General features: G+C 34.6%; 2 protein-coding genes across 10 annotated transcripts in view; both read right to left on the reverse strand.

Annotated features, from left to right (window-relative positions):
• LOC148596628 (receptor-type tyrosine-protein phosphatase kappa-like) overlaps positions 1–7,249 on the reverse strand; it is a 41,644-nt gene extending 34,395 nt beyond the window's left edge. For 5 of the 9 annotated variants that reach the window (XM_088564145.1, XM_088564143.1, XM_088564139.1 and 2 more), the window contains exon 1: positions 6,782–7,249. In XM_088564145.1, coding sequence (XP_088420271.1) covers positions 6,782–6,845 — 64 coding nt within the window. In that variant the 5' untranslated portion in view covers positions 6,846–7,249. The remainder of the gene's footprint in view (positions 1–6,781) is intronic. The other 4 variants (XM_088564147.1, XM_088564146.1, XM_088564142.1 and 1 more) reach the window with 1 other exon arrangement.
• Positions 7,250–7,860: 611 nt separating this feature from the next.
• LOC148596629 (uncharacterized) lies at positions 7,861–14,296 on the reverse strand. Its single transcript, XM_088564148.1, has 4 exons — positions 13,983–14,296; positions 13,182–13,389; positions 11,395–11,587; positions 7,861–8,604 (listed from the first exon to the last, which is right to left on the reverse strand). The coding sequence occupies exons 1-4, from the start codon at positions 14,270–14,272 to the stop codon at positions 8,258–8,260; spliced, it is 1,038 nt and encodes a 345-aa protein (XP_088420274.1). The 5' UTR covers positions 14,273–14,296; the 3' UTR covers positions 7,861–8,257.
• Between the last annotated feature and the right edge of the window lie 1,795 nt (positions 14,297–16,091).

Raw genomic sequence — 16,091 nt, forward strand, 5'->3', positions numbered from 1 at the left:
TTAAAAGTCGGTTATAAACAAGGCTAGCATTGTCCCAAATGGCCTTCAAGGACTCACTAGGTTTTTGTACATGGTCATTTTTTGATGCTTTAACGCTAGGTTTTTGTACATGGTCATCTTTTGATGCTTTAACGCGAAGATTGAGAGTATAATTACATATATTACAATAAGCATTTTGAGGAGGCAGTAATAGAGGGTTCTATTTATTTGTGTTACATAATCCATTAAATTCTGTGTATATGAATACACATTTTGTTCATTGTAGGATTCTGTTGGAAGCATACAATGTTAAAATTTACCCTTTAATACCAATAAATGGCCTCAGACACAACAAACATTTCACCGAGTTAAAAATAGACCGGGGAATGGCAACAAGAACAAACAAGACATAATAGATCTGTATATTACAGTTACAAAGTACATGATCGATTAGGAAACAGTATACTTTAATTGTACGAACGCGGAAGTATATTGTTTGAATGGGTATTCATTGACAATCGACTATATAAAATCTTTTTTGTTGAAATATTTGAATACAGTTTAATTATTAATTAAGATTAATATCTGATCTGTGATGCTTCATGTCCCCTTTAAGGAAGCATTAAACGAGCATTTAAGTCATTTTAGATACGGGAAATATATTTCAAGCATCAGGATCTGTCAAATAGTTATTAGAAGCTTTAGTAAAGTCCAAACGATTGACCAATAGACGTCAGGTTACATGATTGATAGGTTGATTCACTACTGCGTACTTCTGAGACAGTTTGGTTGAGAAACATACAGAATAGTGTAGTTGATTGCACATGAGTAGTAGTTTGGATGAGCTACATACATCAGGGTACCTAGGTGGTGTTTTAGGACAAGTTGAATTTGATCCATGGTACACAAATATGGTAGTTTGACTGCGATAAATGCGTGGCTACCTGTAGTTGGGCCAATACATTTCAGGAGACATGAGTGCACGGTATAACAAGAATGGATATTATATAAAAGACAAAATACAATCAATGTCACGTGGTTGTGTTATTGTGAATATTCTAAGAAGAGAAATAATTAAGTCCCCCAATCGTTGCCTGGTTGTTTTTTTCCCACAAAATCAAACAAAGACTTGTATGCTCCATTATGTCAAAGAGACAACAACCCAACCGAAATGAAAAATGTCAGTTCTATGTCACCCACGGGTCTTCAATGAATGACGAGGAAATCCTCACACCACAGGGCAGACTGCAGCTGACCCCAAAACAACATTATAAATAGTTGCCTCCATATACTCCATTAACATACAAATAAACTGAAAGTGAAAACAAACAATACAAACAGAGGACACACATTCCTGACTTTGGTTAGGCGCAAAAATGCGGCGGGGTTAAAGTACTTTGGTGTGAGCACAACCCTCCCCCTTTAAATCTTACCACTGCGAAAAAAAGCTACATAAACACAATTAAAAAATCAGTTTGACAATAATATAAGTCCCTTACAAATTAGCCTATTAAACGGTTTAGTTAATTTATTGGGTGAGTATTGAGCTTTCCGTGCTTTATGGAGATTACTGCCATAAAATATATGGTGGAAGACACCCGTATCGCTTACAAACACATCTGTGTTTGAAAATGAGTTCCTTGTATCGGTTGAAAAAAAAAATGTTACGAGCTTGTGACATCGAAAACCTTGATGTAGTGATTTCTCGATTATATAGATTTCTTTTGTTAAAATCTGAAATGAGCAAATCGGACAAGTTGTGATATGTAAACACCATATGATAGTGACAAGGGGACGTCACCACTTCAAAACGGATAGATAACTATTGGAATGAATAATCATCCCTTTTATCGTAAATTTAGAATTAAGTTTGTCCAAGAAACGGACATTCTTTATTATTAATATTTTTTCTCAAAGAAAATTCTGCAGGATAAATATCTTTAGGATAAATATTGAAGTCGTCGTAATTAAAAGCCAAAATATCGTCCAAATATGAGATTCTGTGGAAGAGTATAGTGTATAGGGTATAAAAATCAAAACTTAATACAGATTTGAAAGATTCCACATGGGCATGTAATTTATCAAGAACCTCAAGCAAGTTAATATCACTCCAAAATAGTTCATTCAACTATTTTCATAATTATAAGCTTAGTTACACAAAATTATAATTAGATTTTTATGGTATCGAGCTCACTTGTAAGTAAAAATGTTTCAAGACATTATATGGTATCTAAATGCGAGCCTTGGTTAGGTGGTTATTTACAAGGTTGATCATTATACACAAGTATATCGGTTGTATACAAGTTGCCGTGTAAACAATTATGGGTACGGTAACATAATTGCTCGTTTGGTTAGATCGAATACGCCTCGGTGCTTAAGTTATGATCAGTACACCTCAGGATAATGGAGTGGTATCTGCCTTGGTTGAAGAGCGATAGTTAATAAGAATTTCCTGTGCACAACAGCCATGCAAGACAGTTTCGCGAGAGATAGTATGTTCAGATATATACAGTCCATGGTTTGTGGTTGAAGTTTATTAGAGCTTTACTATTTATGTTTTTTCATTCACAAATGTTTTAACTGCTATTTCTCTTTGGTTGAATTCTTTAAATGTACACACGTTTATAACAGCGCATATATTGTTGGCTGCTGTTTTTTAGGAGTAATTTATTTCAAAAGTTCGTTTCTTCAAGCTTAAGAAATGACGTTCAAGTTGTTGAAGTGTTTTAAAACTTGATGAGCTATTCTAGACTTTTGTAGTATTAGAAACATTTGATCCAAATGACTTGAGATGACGGGTTAATGGCAAGACTTGTGATCAACATTGTTAAAATGTTAAACCATTACATCAAATTTACATATTATAATGTAGTTTGTATCTAGTTTTAAATTCTGTCCAAATCTTTCAATATTAGTCCTCAGTGTGTGGGTTACCACATGATTGTATTTTTTGCAGTGGAAGGGGAAATTTAACGTAGTACAATGAGTTTCGTCAATTGTGGATTGTCAGTGTAGTATAAAACATTTTAAAAAATAGAAGTGTAGTTACTAATGTAAATTGAACATTTATTGGATGTCTGCCAAGACATATTGTACGCCGTCTTAAACATTAGTTTCCGAGCTCTATGTTGCAATGGCTGTACTTGTTCCGGGGTTCTTTTTAAAACATGTATAAAAGACAAAATACAGTCAATGTCACGTGGTGGTGTTATTGTGAGTATACTAAGAAGAGAAACAATTAAGTTCTCTGTCCGTTGTCTGTTTTTTTTTCCACAAAATCCAACGAGGGCATCATATAAAACGTATCAAGTAAAGATAAAATATATAATATTATGTATAAATGTATATATATGCAAATTCTATCTTTACCGATTCTCAACCAGTGTTTAAATCAATCTGTTTAATTTGAATTTAAAATAAAGTGTTAAACATATTCATGAGATAAACATTACCCACATTAAAACGCATTTTAAATATTTGCTTTATTTCTTCAATTCCAATGATATTGCTGATTTATCAATGTAAATATTGTAATGAAAATTGATAACAACAGCCCAATTAAATCTCATTTAAGTACTTAAAATGTATGTCAGCATTTGTATATATACAAATGTGTCATTTGTATAAGTATCTACAAATTGTGACCTACCCGATGGGTGTGATCAAATCTCAAAGTTATACGACTCGGTGGAGGTCATTTTGATACATTAGGACATTGTCAAAATTATCAGCAATTATAGATCTGTTACCTACTTATTGCATTTGTGATTCTCTAGTGATACTCACTTCATAGTATCGAAACTGGTGCCAAAGAGGCATACCAATAGTAATTAAAAAGCCAGAGGCATACCAATAGTAATTAAAAAGCCAAAGAGACATACCAATAGTAATTAAAAAGATCGAATGCTCTATGATTCGGTGGTGGATTCAAAATCTTCGAAAATGGAGACACTAACTGGTCTAAAAAGGGGGGGATCAAGTGATTTTTTAGTCTTTTTTCTATACAATCAACCAAACTAATTGAACTTAAGGCCCTCCTTTTGTTCCGCTTATGTTTTGTTTGTCGTCTGGGATTTTGTTTAACACCTTCTTGTGGAAAATAAATTTATTTTCTACTATATACGTGCATGGTACCATGAATAAATAAATGTTTAGGCTAATTAATTGTTAAAACGATTTCTGGCCCCGTGCAGGTCCGGGTGTTAAAAGAATAGGCCTGCAGCAGCGCTAAGCTTGTCGTAAAAGGCGACTAAATAGTGCTCAGAAACCTAGCCGGGGGTTAGGCGCTCTGCCCACAGAGCAACTGGGATGTGTGCCCCAGGTGGTGGAATGGGGTACCCCTGGCGTGTTACATGCTGGGGTTGTCAGGCTATAATACGGAAAACCTGACCGCAAACCATAGTGGTGCACCGTGTTGGGAAAGATGCTACGGTCCTCGCACGTTAAAGAACCCTGCTGGGGTATTCGATAGGAGTAGGAACCTTTGCGCTCCGCCACAGGAGGCTAAATTGCCCGACCTTACCCATCCCCCTTTTTCCAGTGGCAATCAAAATTTGTCGACCCTATTATCCTTGTGACCCATCCTTTTTTTTTCATTTCATGTTCATTTTATCATCCATTTCATGTTCATTGTCTGAATATAGCTGAAATATTGCTGCTCGGACGTTAAACCCCAACAAACAAACAAACAACAAACATAAAACGATTTCTGTAACTGCCATATCTTCTGCGAGTGCGTTGTAACGTGGATTAAATTCTTGTCAGATTGTAAGCCTCGGTCAATACGGCTTAAAATAAAAATCAAACATACAAATGTAGCGTTAGTTTTTAACGACGATGCTGTCATATTCACAGTGTCTATCCTTTTTAATTTGAAAAAAGGAATTTAAATAATGCTCTAGCTAAGAATCATGCAAAATGCGTTAAATGGCTGGAAAGCCTACAAATTTTTAATTTTGATATTTTGTTTAAAACGTTATAGTAAACAGAAATAAATATGTGGTTTTTCATATAACCTCTGTTCATAAGGAATAAAAATTAGAATTCAAAATAAGGGAGATAACTCTGTAAATGACACTAAAATAGAAACTTTGGGATACTCGATATGAATTATCTCCTAAGAGCAGACAGATTGAAATGAATGATTATATATTTCATCCTGTAGACCAATAAAAAAACTTAATTACAAAATAAAAATGTATAGCCTTTTTTGGGTGTATCACATAATTACGTAATTTGCATGAGTCTTACAATGACTGCTACTTAATGATAGATATCCTTCCAAACTCACAAATATTGGATGGCTGTAGAGAACACATGATATACCGTAATGCGGGTTATTTTGTCAAGTGTAAAAATTAGGCTATTTTTGAGGTAAAAAGCTGTTAACAATTTTGATGGATGCTAAGCGATAAACTTAGTATTTAAACCCAGAGTAAAATTGAGCGGTTTTTAAAGATCGCTTAAATACGCCAAAATTATCCGCTACACGGGATTAGCTTCAAAGGCGAACAAGTCCACAGGTTCGTCCCCATCTCAATAAACACTCCTTAATCTTAATACTTAAAGTGAATACAAGGCAACTTAAAATAAAGCACTAATTGGGGTCGTATATGTCAGGATCGAAACTATCCATTCAATCTGGATGTAGGTTACTGTACAATTGTAGTTCGTTCTTTTTGCTGAAATTGTTTTGTTTTGCTGGACCCATGTACATGTAGGTGTAACTTAGCAAAAATTATTATTATAAATTGAACCATGCATCAACCCCTGAAGTATATGTGTTACAACATATTTCAGTACTCAGTCAGATATTACAAATTCTGTCACAGTGAATTCTGTTATACATTTCAGAAACATTTGTATGGCATGTTGTAATCCGTAATGAAACATCGATCTAGACCATTACCTGCAGTGATGGGAGAGGGCGGAGAATAGACCGGGTCTTAATTGTTTCCGCCAGATAATCAATGATTGCAGTATTAATAAAACACGTGTAACATGGGAAGGTAATTGTTGCAAGCAGGTAGAACACAACTATGAACTACATGTATATGCAGTGGCGGATCCAGAGAGGGGATGTAGAAGGTCGATATCCCCTCTTTTTATTGGAAAATTTGTCATTTTCATGTGTAAAAGTGAAATAAAAGGTAAATAATGTCCTAGCACCCCCTTTTTCTGAGGAGCCGGGGCTGGCACCCCTCCTTTTCAGTGTCTGGATCCGTCACTGATATAGACTAACAGAGGCGCATTTAGGATTTCAAGTTTGGAGCCTAAATTGTACTACAGTGTATATACCAGTCTATCAGGTGTGGATCCAGGATTTCAGGTTAGGAGCGTAATTGAAATATCTATGGACTATATATTCCTAGAGATTTCCCGTACCAAGTCTTAACCACTAACATTCCAGGATAAGCTGTATCTACTTACTTCAGGTTCAGTTGACATTTATTAAAACAATATATCGTAGTTTAATACTTCATTTGATGATCAAGTTTAATAACATATATAAGAAGGCATACGACTTCCGATTATCCCTTTAAATGGATGAGAGAAGATACAGATGTAAACATCAACTTGTACGGACTTGAAGTATATTATAGAACGTATTGATCGCGCACCACCACAATAAAACAATGTGACTTGAATAAAATATTTTAATTCAAAATATTTTTTTAAAATTTCTATAACATCGATGGAAAATAGAATTGTATTGATTTTATGTTGTTTAGGAAAACAGACAAGACTATTAGGACGGATCCACCCTTTAACTATTCCATTATGTTTACTTATAAAATCTTACCGTCAGAGAATTGAATCCCTATAACACAGAGGAGGGATACAAACAGAACAATACATCCCCTCATTGTTTATATTCCCAATCATTCAACCATTTTCATGGAGTCCTCGAATTCGATTAATTCCTGATGGGAATCTCTCTATTACAAAACGGATGATAGATTGTAAAATACCTGTCTCGCATCACTGGTCACCAATAACGCTGTCACAAGTTTTAACGGTTCTAAGTTATGGATCAAATATTGGTATATGTGTTAAAGTTCCAAATAATGAAACAATAATGTTTATTTGTTTCTAGATTAAATCTCAGTAATAGTTCCTAATATACTTAGCTTATTATAAGCAGAGCTGTCGAGCACACACTATGCATTGTTCTGGTGAAAGTTATTCGGCTTTAAAGGTTAAGCCTAGAGAATGTTCATTGATGTTTGAGAGGTGATTTAAATATAATGAATACTTCGTCACAAGACGGATATTAACAACACACCGTGAGCTGAATAGACGGAGTGTTTTAAGTGCTTAAAACCAATGAACCTTTTTACTTTTCTTATATTCAACGAATTTTATAAATAAACCTGAAGTTATGACCCACGCATAAAAAGAAACTCTATGACCCCATAACGCTTAAAACTCAGTGTAACTCCAGTGAGCTTTTTGATATTTGAATAAGTGGTTAATAAATGAGAGTTGCAAAAGATTCATATAACTGTTTTGTCTACAGTATATTTTAAATGATGTAAGCTAATGTTTATCTAAATTATTTTGTTACTTTAGATTTCAATTGCTCATGTTTCATTAAAAACAAATTTTTAAGTACTATCTTTAAAAAAAAAAGATAGCTGTCACAGTAAAACTTTGTTTTTTACCTCTAAGTTTCTACATTTCTTTCAAGAAAATAGCACATGGCAGGCAATTTTTAAAATTTTCAATAGTTTTTTTTTAAACGCAACTTCAAAATTTTTTATATAGATTTTGCGAATGCCACCAAGCTATCAGTATTTGGCCGATCGGGAAAAAGAATCAAGTAACTTGCGTTTCCATTAGAAGAGCATCCTTAAGGTCAAAGGGTTAAAAACCAGATACTAAAAGAACTGCATAGATTTATTAGAAAGTTATGTGTAAGTATCAGCCTTTCTACTCAGTGGCATGTAACAAAAAGGGATGCTGTTTTCCACTGTTATAGCTCTATATTTTTTCCTGATTAATTCTGCACCTTCCAATGGTAACTTCATTACCACATTAATAGTCTCATGATGGTCTCAACCTAAAGCCAGCATCAATATAAGTAAAAGTAAATATTTTTTTAGCAGGCTCTCTCAGTGGCGGATCCAGAGGGGGTTGAATTCCCTTTTTATTGAAAAAATTTGTCATTTTCATGTGTAAAATTGAAAAAAATGGCAAATAATGTCCTAGCACCCCTTTTTCTGAGGAACTTCGGCTGGCATCCCCTTTTAAAAGTGTCTGGATCCGGCCCTGTTTCTCAACTTTGAAGTAAACCTGTTATATTGATAGTATTGTACTGTTTTTCCTTTGCTATTGGAGACACTAGAACTTTATCTGATAAAGACGGAGGTAACAATTTCATCACAGTATCCATGATGTACTTAGAAGAGTATTTATCAGAGAAATGTATCAGTATGATCTTTTCTACAGAGTCAAATAATTGAGCATTATCTACGAGTTCCTGTAGATGAGTGTGTCCACGGTCCCGAGCTTTCTGTATAGATTCTCTATCCTGGTCTATGTAAGTGGCTTCTGTAATTAACAGCTTTACTTTCAATAAGTCTTCTGGTGGTGACTTCAGGAACAAGTCAAATGTTGTGTCTCCTGTCAAATGTAAATACACATTCTTTAGATAATCTCTATAGAAAATGTGAAATCTACCAATCACCTGCCATCTGAAGAATCCAACTGTCATCATTATACTTAGAGAAAGAGAGACTGGAAAAAAGATATCTAAATTCTTTCTTCTTATTTCAAATATGGTGTGATAGACAAGAAGGGAAAAATATGAGTAACAATAACATATGCATGTACAAAAATATCAGAACAAAGTTGCCAGTACAAGGTGATGCAGTTAAAAGAAAAGTAGTAATGAAAATATGACTTATCTCCCTTTTAACTGACTTGGTTATAAAATTGAATTTCACTTGTCTAGCAAATATCCTATAAATTGTAGCTATTCTACAGATGATATTAAACTATTTTCAAAATGTTCCAAACATGGACACATTGTGTTGTATCATTTGGAACAGCATTTAAGTTGATTTCGAATTTTTAATTTTCTTCTCTTTTTTCATTTATGGGGAATATTTATTCATCAATATTGTTATATTCCAGGAGCGGATCCAGACACTTTAAACAATGAGGGTGCAAGTCGAGGTTCCACAGGACAAGGGGGTGTGTTAGAACATTATTTGCCATTTTTTGTCAATTTTAACCAATATAAATCAGCAGTTCTCATTTGAGTTGCTGCAAGGATTTTTTTTAGTTATAGTCCAAAACAAAAAACAAAAAATGACCAGTTTTCTATGAAAATAGTCCCATAACTCAAAAATAAAAAAATCAGAAATTTATAATGAAAATATAAGGAGCTCATGACATGAACTTTTTTGGCCTCTTAATCTAAAATGGTTGGTGTCATAATACAAAAAATCAATACCAACCCTTCTTCTAATGGTTGAAACCTTGTAACACTTTATCAACATCCACAGACTAAAATTCATGTTTCACACAATAAGTATGCTACACAGGGTGCAGCTTGATATGACTACAGAGACCCAACAGGTTGGGGATGCAAGAAATACCATTCAAGCTTAAAATTTTTGTTTTAATTTTGATAGTGTTTCGCACAGGATAAAAATTTGACCAGAATCGTACTGGGTTATTTTTGGCCCCAAATTAACAGTTGAAGTTGCTGTTTAGACCTTTTAGTGCAATTTTATCAAGATCTATGTGTACAAATAATTTTCAAATTATTGCATGAAAACTAGGTTCCTATGGACAAAGACAGAAGACACGAACAACAATGGCATGCCATTACATGACTGCAAATGTTTTGCAGTGGTATAAAAAGTCTGCTAGATGCATTTGGATATAGTTTACTAATTAGTGTATGACATTTGACATTCTAAGTTCACTCTAGTCTCCACAGACAAAAAACTTGCATGCAGAGGTTAGTAAGAGTGACATCAAATGTCTGTTGTGTGGAGCTTTAAATAATACAAGAATGACAAGCCACAACAATAAAATTGAGTCTTGAAAGACAGACAGAAGTGTGAAACTAGAATAAGAACTAGATACATGTAGCTACATTACATGTATATCAATAACTGTCTCATGATAGTAAAATTGTAAATATAATAAAAGATTGGAACACAATATTATGGAAAAGACAATGACCTCCTGACAATGACCTCCTGACAATGACCTCCAGACAATAACTCTTTCAATGTTCAAATGCACTAAAACCAACTAACACCAGAAAATATTATTTACATTACAATAGACTACATTACTGTCAACACAAATTTTAATTTCCTCACTCTCTACAGAGGAAACATTGTGAGTGAGAGTCTCAGTGTTTCCACTCTCAACAGTGGAGATATTGTGAGTGGAGGCACAGTGTTTCCACTCTCCACAGTTGTGATATTGTGAGTGAAGTCTCAGTGTTTCCACTCTCCACAGTGGAGATATTGTGAGTGGAGGCACAGTGTTTCCACTCTCCACAGTTGTGATATTGTGAGTGGAGTCTCAGTGTTTCCACTCTCCACAGTGGAGATATTGTGAGTAGGGTTGATATACAAAATGTATTGTGACTAGAGTCAGTGATTCCAATCTCCACAATAGAAATATTGTGAGTGGAGTCACAGTGTCTCCACTCTCCACAGTGGGGTCCCCATTTAAAAAAAATTGCCTGAAGTTTACTTCTCATGTATCCATACCAAAATACATTAAATGGTTCTGGCTGTATAAGTGTAAAGGCTTCTAAGAATCGGGCAAAATGGGAAAAATCAGAAACATGCATGTCAAAACCCCACTGACCTGTCACTGTGATGTTACTCAAGGATACTTTCTCTATATAAAAAGACCATTATTTGATCTCTGCATCACTGGCTTTGCGCAGAAATTTTTCAATCAAATCTTAGAAAAATGAGGTTTTTTACAGATTTTATCTGCCTATTCATTTTCAGTGCATTTCAATGAAATTATAAGTCAATAGTCCAGCATGATATAGAAAATCTTGTCTGTTTTCCTTAATTCTGATGGTGCAAATAGTCAAAGTACACTATCAAAATGATAAGTTTTTCATACCATGTTTCATCCACTGTCTGATTCTTACAGGGACTGACATTTCAGTAATGGACAGAAAATATATTGAAAAGTAATGATATGGAGAAATTTAATCTCAGTTTTTACTTTGGTAGATTCACAGTGGAGTCACAGTGGGTGACTTGAGTGACACCACTGTGAAGAGTGAAGGTATTAAAATTTTGGTTGACAGTACATCTGATGGAAATGCCATAGAACTTCACTGTGAAGAGTGGACAAATTTTAATTTTAATTGACGGTAGTGAATTTTTGGAGTAAGGTACAGAAGCTATAATAATCAATTACCAGTATAAGCTACCTCTGGAACATCATTGACCTGATTGACCTCTACACCCTCCTTCACCAGACTGGATATTTCCTCTTTTGACTTGCCCTTGATTTCTTCTTTCAGACTCTTATATCGTCTGTAGAGAATATAACCTTGACTTGGAACTCGATGAGTTGTGGCAAATGGTTTAATTATAAAATTACTGGAAATCTGAAAAAAAATTTGTACTGTCATCAAAATACATATAGCAACATTGAATGTACTGTGGTAACATGAACAGATCTACACTTAAAAATTTGTTGCTGAATGAGCTCAACACTGGAATGGTGGAGTTCAGAAAGTGAACACAGGTCTACTACATAGATACATGTATGTCATAACATTGAAATAACTGTCCTCAATTTTATGAAGAAATTATTATCTTATAAAGTACCAGTCCATATTAAATTCAAACACTGTTTAATGTAGAGGTGATTCAAGGTGAAGAAAAACCCACCAAACAAATGATGCTTTTTTGGTCTACATATACTTTACTTTTAAATAACAATAGTCCTTCCCATATTCAGATCTGTAAACCATACAACAAATCAACCAAATCAAATGGAATTAAGAATGGTAAAGTGCCAATTTCAAACCCTATATGATTTTATCTCAAGAACCAAATGGCAAACTTATACTGGTGTTGTAACCGTTACAGAGTTTAAAATAAAAGTGAATTTGGTAGGTTTTTGACATGCATGAATCCCCTCCTGTCTGATTTTTTTAAAGACTGCTATTTAACTAAAGATTCCATACTTAAGTAAGCTTATACAACATTTATTGCCAAATTTAAACACACAGACACACACTCTAAAGAAGAAAAATATCTAACAAACCAAATATTTGTTTTTCATATTTACGGAATGCAAGCCATTTTAGCAAGTTTTTCAAAAGGACGTAACCCACCAACACCCGACATCCTGGTTGGTGGTCTCATTGGAGGAAAGGGAAAACAGTAAACATTTTCTTGGAAACTTTAGGTATTTTCACTTTGGTACATGTACCTGAATGGTTTGAAATAAGTTACTTAAAAGTGTCCCAGTACTTACCGTGTCTCTAATAAATTGAATATTTGAATTTGAAGTCTACTGCTGACCATTGCTCAAATTTGATTGCTCCAATTTGACAGTACACCAGTCTGTCGGTTGACAATTTTGTAGAAATTTCTCCCTTTTGCTTAAAATCTTATAAAATGAGGCAAAAGTCGGAAATACGAAAAAGGACTATTATAGACCCATGAGGGCAAATAAAATTAGGTACAATGCTTTTGGTGATGCGATACATTAATACATGTATAAATATAATATAATAGCATGGAAAATACATTATACACTGAAACCTTTTTATGCAAAACCCCTCAAAAATTTGTTCAGTTTAAACAGATGTTTGTTTCACTAAGGTTCAAAATATTCATAAATTGAAATATAGACTTTAAAAAGTGTCTGGTTTAGACAGGTGTTCGGCTTATTCGGGGTTCATACTTACATGTATAAATTAATCCATGGGAGCAGAAGTCAGATTATAGACTGAAGGTCAACTTACATGTATAAGTTGATCCACAGGATAAGGGGTCAGATTATAGACTGAAGGTCAATTTACATTTGTATATGTGTAAGTTGATCCACAGAAGCAGTGGTGAGATTTTAGACTGAAGGTCAAATTACATTTGTACGTGTGTAAGTTGATCCACAAGAGCAGCAGTGAGATTATAGACTGAAGGTCAAATTACATTTGTACATGTACAAGTTGATCCATGGGAACTTACTTGTATACTTTGATCCATAGGAGCTGGAATCAGATTGATATTCTCAAGTTCTGTGACACCTCCTGCCATTTTGGAATAAAGCTGACAAACTGAATATAAATCATCCATTAGATGTTCTGGTATATAGTAATTTGCTGCCTTCATGCTGTATAATGACTTCTTCATTGCATGTTGTGGAATACCTGATATGTGGTCCATATGTCCATGGCTAAAACAAAAAAAAATTTACTCTGTTAGCTATACAGTTACCAGGAACACCAACATGTACTTCCTCCCTTACTGTAATAAACATAAAATATTGTACATAATACATGTAAGTCAATATTAAGATGATTGCTAAATTTTCATATCTGTTCTTCCTTAAAAATTAGTCACATTTTTTATATTTTCACAAAAATAAGATTTTGTGATTTTTGTGTCAAAATTATTTGTAGTTCGGAATGCAGACTTTTAAATTAACTGAGGGAAAGTTCATTTCCATTTAGAGTATTCAAATGGAAACCTGCATGTACATGTACAAATGTACACTTATGTAGAACTTTGAAAAATCGAAGAACACTGGAAAATATTAAATCACTATCAAAATTTAAGCTGCATAAAGCTTCCAAACTTCAACCTCCGCAGTCATATCAAGCTGCACAGCCGGAAGCATTTAATTAGCATACAGTATTACAGATATACATGTAGTAGCTTTACATGTACATGTACATTACTAGGCTAAGCATGATTAGGGTGAGTAAATTACGGCACCTTCAAATAGATTCGTACAATGAAGGTAATGATGGTGAAAGATCTACAAACCTTAACAAGACAGCTTTGCTGGATATACTCTCCCTACAAGCGTATCCGACATCAAATGAGATGTGGAGACCTTCTGATTTGACAACAACACAAGTCTCAACTCCAGATATTGACCAAGGAAACACAGAGTAACGGCCGACATCCAGCCATCCACTTGACGACATTCTCGTCCGAGACACTATTGTTCGACATAAATATAGCGAGTTTAACGGATTAAAACATGTAAACACCCTGGTTGGTCTGATGAAACATCTTGAAATTTTCAAAAAAGTAACTGCCGAGGGAAGCATAGGGATGGGAACTGTAACGGTGCACATTCAGGCACGTCTTAAATAGATTTCGGATCATATGGAGGATCGGACCACGCCGCCCTATAATTCAGTGGTAATTATATTACCATTATGAAAAGATAAAAACTTGATGGTTTAATTTGGGAACTAGATTTAAATTATTGAGTCCTTTTAATGTAAACTCGTTTGGTCCTACCTGAACATAAACAGTGTCAAAATGATATAATGAATTAGATTTTATAGGAAAATGGTATCGAATTTTGAGCTACAAAAATACTTAACATTTAACGTATACACATATTTACTCTAAAATTTGACCAAACTGAGGCTTAGTGCCCACAGCCTAGCCATTGAAATGGGTAGTTATTGCAAACTCATCATACCAACCAGTGTAAAATTCTGTAAATCATGTATATAAAGTGGATGATGAGTGTAATTTCTTAGTCAATTCAGGGGGTCAGGGACGGGTTCAGGCGGGGGAGCGGCGGGCGTGCCCCCCCCCATGAAATTTGCAAAGCAATGATTGTCAGGGGTAGATTTAGACGGTTTTAGGTTGAAACTTTAATTTCTCGCTAGTTTTACCACAAAAGATATCTACACTGCACCCACTCTAGAAGAATATTTAAAAAATGTAACCTCAAAGAAATTTTAACTGTGCGCCCCCGGTCTAAATTTCTGTATCCGTCCCTGGAGTGTATATAAAGTCCCTGATCGATTGCAACATATATAACTCACTCAGGGGAAAAATCGTACTAATTTTGCTAAAAATTCTAACGAATCTTAAATGGTGACAGGCAACCGTCTCCTAAATCCACCCATATCACAGGAAGTAAAGAACATAATATTTGTACCTAATAAAATATCTCACTTTCAGAGAAACAGTTTTAAAAAGTAAATATTCAGAAGTCAATGGCAAATGATGGTATCTATTCAAAAACCTTCATAGTTAAGTCACTATTTTGTTACTATTTAAACATATATAATAACATTTATATTTTTCCATATATAATGGATTTACATAAAACGTTAAGATATACTATTTAATAATAAAGGATATGTGGTCTTGTATGTCAATATATGTAAACAGTCTTTCTGTATAAGTATTAGATTACGCAAATATTGTATTCTTTATAAAATGCACTATACTATGCTTTATCCAATAAACCAGCTTGAATTTGAATTTGAAATGAATTGGGGAGTATAAAAGAGCTCATTCATTGATATTTTCTTCATACCAGAAACCAAATTGGACTACTGCTTCCTTAACTACTTACAGCACGATATGTAATGTCACGGAATTATATGTTTGTTTGTTTGTTTGTTGGGGTTTAACGTCCGAGCAGCAATATTTCAGCTATATTCAGACGATGAACATGAAATTGATGATTAAATGAACATGAAATGACGATGAAAAATGGATGGGACACAAGGATGATGGGGTCGACAAATTTTGATTGCCACTGGAAATAGGGAGAGGTGGGTAGGGTCGGGCAATTTAGCCTCCTGTGGCGGAGCCCTATGGTTCCTACTCCGGGAGAATACCACAGTAGGGTTCTTTAACGTGCGAGGAACGTGGCATCTTTCCCAACACGGTGCACCACTATGGTTTGCGGTCAGGTTTTCCGTATTATAGCCTGACAACCCCAGCATGTAACACGCCAGGGGTACTCCATTCCACCACCTGGGACACACACCCCAGTTGCTCTATTGGCAGAGCGCTCTAGCCCCCGGCTAAGGTTCTGAGCACTATTTAGTCGCCTTTTACGACAAGCTTAGCGCTGCTGCAGGCCTATTCTTTTAACACCCGGACCTGCACGGG

The sequence above is a fragment of the Perna viridis genome, chromosome 15, assembly GCF_037379345.1.
Source record: "Perna viridis isolate PV_CMFRI_1.1 ecotype Kerala chromosome 15, ASM3737934v1, whole genome shotgun sequence".
In the NCBI taxonomy this organism is placed as follows: Eukaryota; Metazoa; Mollusca; class Bivalvia; order Mytilida; family Mytilidae; genus Perna; species Perna viridis.

Bases quoted from the DNA above. Each gene is read 5' to 3' on its own strand.
- LOC148596629 (XM_088564148.1), bottom strand. From the start codon at position 14,272: ATGCTTCCCTCGGCAGTTACTTTTTTGAAAATTTCAAGATGTTTCATC. The intron at 11,588-13,181 runs GTAAGTTCCCAT...ATTTTTTTTCAG, and splicing joins CTATGGATCAAAGTATACAA to ATTTCCAGTAATTTTATAAT. The intron at 8,605-11,394 runs GTAATTGATTAT...TACATTTGACAG, and splicing joins TCCAGAGGTAGCTTATACTG to GAGACACAACATTTGACTTG.